Genomic DNA, 4,183 nt, shown 5'->3' with positions numbered 1-4,183 from the left:
TATCACAGTGGTAGTTTGTTGGGGCACATACTGAACTTGCAGGACGTGCCCTGTTAAAAGAACTCCACTGCTCAGAAGTGTACGAGGTGGGGAATGATCACGAGCTTTCTTTGAGGGGGTTCCAGCATCGGCGAGAACTGGCCCTCTCCTCTTCCTCTCTAAACGCAGATCAAGACGACTTCTGAGGCTCTGGGTCAGCGCTACGCGAGGGCAATGACCTTGGCGCTTCGGGAAGGGGTACTTCCTGGCTGTCCGGGGGCACTGTTGAAGCCCAGGCTCTGGCTTAGGCAGGGGTTGGGAGTGCGCCGGCTTTGCAGGCTGCTGTGTGGACGCTGTCTTGGGGCGGCTTGAAACAGTCGCCGGGCTGGGGCGCTTAGGCAGAAAGTGACGCAGCGCCTGCGACGTCTTTTGTGGCTCAGTGAAGCGCTCCATGAATTCGTCCACAGCAGGGCCGAAAAGTCCCTTTGGAGAGACTGGGGACTCAAGGAAAGCCATTCTCTAAGCGTCCCTGATCTCCGTCAGGTTTAGCCATAGGTGGCGCTCCAACACCACCAGATTGGCTATGGCCTTGCCTACTGCCTGCGTCATCGCCTTGGTAGCGCTAGGATCACGGCCAGACTCGTCCATGTCACAGACAAGTTTGGCCTGAAATATCTGTTGCACAGCCACTGCATAAGACCTATTGGCCAGAGCTGACGTCATCCCTCGGGCTTAGACTTACATAAAAAACGCCCACATGAGAATTCACACAGGAGAGAAGACTTTCACTTGCCAACAGTGTGGAAAGAATTGTACTCAACAAGGAAAATATTAAAGTCCACATGATGATTCACATTGGAGAGAAGCCTTTCACCTGCCAACAGTGTGGAAAATGTTTCAATTGTAAGACTTGAAGAACCTCAGACACCTTGATCTTCTGAGATACGGGCAATACACCCACAGTGTATTAACATACAGGCATCTGTTCTGACATCTCACTTAGAGAAGATGTGAGAAAAACCCCCTTCTCACCTTTAATTTTCATCCACTTCCTTCCCCTCGCCCATCTCTTCTCACTCAAAATGGTCAATAGCAAAATATAATGTTCTACATGAATGCAAGTGATCGTTTGACACACACAAAAGGGATTTAATGAAAATGTAATATAGTTTTTTATCTGTTTAAAACATGATTTAAAAAAAAAAAAGTATAGACAGCATTATTGAGTTTAAAGGGAGTTCTGGTGCCATGGCAGAACTCAGTCAATGAGCTCATGTTGAACTAAAGTAATTGACAGTTCTAGTGATTATAAAGAGAGCGCTCTTTGTTCACTTTGATTATATATCATGTTTGATTATTTTCATTTGTGTATTTTTTTTACGCTTTCCCTAAATGCCTATTTCATATCTATAGGCTTATAGGATGCTGCATAAACTTTTGCTTCAAACTTATAAGGAAAAGATGGCAAATAATAAGTCAGTGATCCAGAGTTTTCCATTTAAACCCATCGCACTGGTTCTGCCAGTATTGTTCACTTCCTCAGTGTGGGCAATGACATACATCCACGTCCACAAGATGGAGGTAAGAGAGTAAAAATTTGAAATTAAACCCTGTCCTGGAATATGCCAATAGTATTTTACATGTCTCATACCAATTTCAGGTCTTAGGCTACGTTCACACTGTAAGCATTAGTGCTCAATTCGATTACTTTTCCTATTGTTTATGTTCAATTAAGACATAACTGACTGCATTTAAGTGAAAACTCACCAAGAAGGGTATTTGACATATTTTTGAGTGTATTTGTTGAGTTAAGTACACACCCTAAGCAGTAGCCTACTTGTCTGTGTTTCACACCGTCTCGGATTGCGCACAAGGAAAGTCACCATGCTTTAAATGACAGGAACAGAATGCAGCATTGTGTTTTCATTATTGCTGGAAGCCAAAATAATACAATGAAACTAAGATTCTATTAATTGCACCGCTGCAATGGGGCCCCTGGTGGTTCGAGGGTCGTACACAACTTACGTACTTTGCGTATAGGGAGGACTGGCACTGATGAAGTGTCTTTAGTTTCAGATTGAATTTGGCCAATGCTGTGGCCAGTAAATGCTCATTCTTTTTGCAGTCTGTTCTCAGACTAAGATGATGCAGACAGTGGTCACTGTGACTAGTACGTGCTCTAGCTGCTGTGTTAAACTGGTGTTAACTTGTATTTGTCTCTTTTCACCTTAGACCTGATGGTGCTGAAAGAGGAGAGTCAAGAACTGAATGAAACAGAAGAGAAATATCAAAATGATAAACACCATGATTTCAAAACTGAAGAAAAATCAGTTAGTTGCTCACAGACTGAAAAGACTTCCTCAGCAAAAAAAGCTAAAAAATCACGAAGTACAAACCTTAATTCCCACATGAGAATTCATGTTGAAGAGTGCTCTTTCACCTGTCAACAGTGTGGAGAAATTTACAATCGAAAAGAAAGCCTTAAAGTCCACATGAAAATTCACATTGAAAAGAAGCCGTTAATGTGCCCTCAGTGTGGAAAATGTTTTACACAGAAAAAACTCCTTAATGTCCACATTAAAACTCACACTGGAGAAAAACCTTACACCTGCAAACTGTGTGGGAAGAGTTACACACGAAATGGAAGTCTTAAAACTCACATGAGAACTCACACTGGAGAGAGACCTTTCATATGTGTTCAGTGTGGAAAGAGTTTTACACAGAAAAAACCCCTTAATGACCACATGAGAAGTCACACTGGAGAGAAACCTTACACCTGCAAACTGTGTGGGAAGAGTTTCACACGAAATGGAGATCTCAAGACTCACATGAGAATTCACACTGGAGAGAGACCGTTCATATGTATTCAGTGTGGAAAGAGTTTTACACAGAAAACATCCCTTAATGTCCACATGAGAATTCACACTGGAGAGAAGCCTTACACTTGCCCTCAGTGTGGAAAGAGTTTCAGGATCAAAGATACCCTACAGACTCACATAAGAAGTCACACTGGAGAGAATCCATTCACATGTGATAAGTGTGGAAAATGTTTCAGATATAAAGAAAACCTTAATTATCACATGACGATTCATTTAAGAGAGAAGAGTTTTAATTGTCATCAGTGCGAAAGGAGTTTCACAGACACGAATCACCTTAAGAATCATGTAATAACTCACATCGGAGAAAAGCCTTTCATGTGCTATCAATGTGGGAAGAGTTGCTCAAGAGAAGGAAGCCTCAAGGATCACATGAGAACTCACACTGGAGAGAAACCTTTCACCTGTGAACAATGTGGAAAGAGTTTCAGGTTTAAAGGAAACCTTAAGCTCCACATGAGAGTTCACACTGGAGAGAGACCTTACAAGTGTCTTCAGTGTGAGAAGAGTTTCAAAAGTCAAAGCAGCATGAAACGTCATTTGAAAACTCATTCTGGGAAGAAATTGCCATTTTCCTCAGAGTCACAAGAGGTTTAGAAAAAGTTTTTTTTTTTTTTTTTTTACAATCATCTGTACATTCATTCTGGAAGACAATTCAATTGTGGTCAGAGTAGTAAAAATATTTTTTGCCATCACACTTATAGATTCATGTGAAAAGTCATGTAAATGTGAGACCCTGTTTGTGTTCTTTACTAAAGAGTATGACAAGAAATAAATGCTGTGTGATATCAAGGCTACATTCACACAAGGCTACATCTGATTGTCACCTTCATGACTACTACTTTTACTTATTTTATTTGCATATTTTGCTGGAAATAAGTGGCCAAGAACATAGAAATCACAACTATATATATCTCCCTCTGTGTCTGCTCAAGCATTGGCATACTTCCCAGTTCCCAGGGGCACCATATACTTTATCAGTTCTTAAAGGGATAGTTCACCCAAAAATGAAAATGTGATGTTTATCTGCTTACCCCCAGGGCATCCAAGATATAGGTGACTTTGTTTCTTCAGTAGAACACAAACTAAGATTTTTAACTCAAACCGTTGCAGTCTGTCAGTCATATAATGGAAGTGAATGGGAATCACGGCTTTGAGAGTAAAAAAAAAACATACACAAACAAAACCAAATCAAAGCCTGCGGCTCGTGACGATACATTGATGTGTAAAGACACAAAACGATCAGTCAGTGCAAGAAACTGAACAGTATTTATATAGTTTTTTACCCCTGATGCACTGAAATGTCTGAACTGTCCTGAGCGCGTCCT

The 4,183-nt window shown here is 41.2% G+C and overlaps 1 protein-coding gene across 1 annotated transcript; it reads left to right on the top strand.

Moving 5' to 3' along the window:
* Positions 1–1,374: 1,374 nt before the first annotated feature.
* Positions 1,375–3,468, top strand: LOC107745320 (gastrula zinc finger protein XlCGF57.1-like). The gene is made up of 2 exons (XM_016559179.1): positions 1,375–1,560; positions 2,212–3,468. Exon 2 carries the CDS (start codon positions 2,217–2,219, stop codon positions 3,450–3,452), a length of 1,236 nt encoding a protein of 411 aa, XP_016414665.1. The 5' UTR covers positions 1,375–1,560; positions 2,212–2,216; the 3' UTR covers positions 3,453–3,468.
* The last annotated feature ends 715 nt before the right edge of the window (positions 3,469–4,183 follow it).

This window comes from Sinocyclocheilus rhinocerous, unplaced genomic scaffold (assembly GCF_001515625.1).
Source record: "Sinocyclocheilus rhinocerous isolate Xijiao unplaced genomic scaffold, SAMN03320098_v1.1 scaffold3121, whole genome shotgun sequence".
NCBI classification, from domain to species: Eukaryota; Metazoa; Chordata; class Actinopteri; order Cypriniformes; family Cyprinidae; genus Sinocyclocheilus; species Sinocyclocheilus rhinocerous.
The sequence above is the reverse complement of the archived record's forward strand: the minus strand, read 5'-3'. Positions and strand labels throughout refer to the sequence as shown.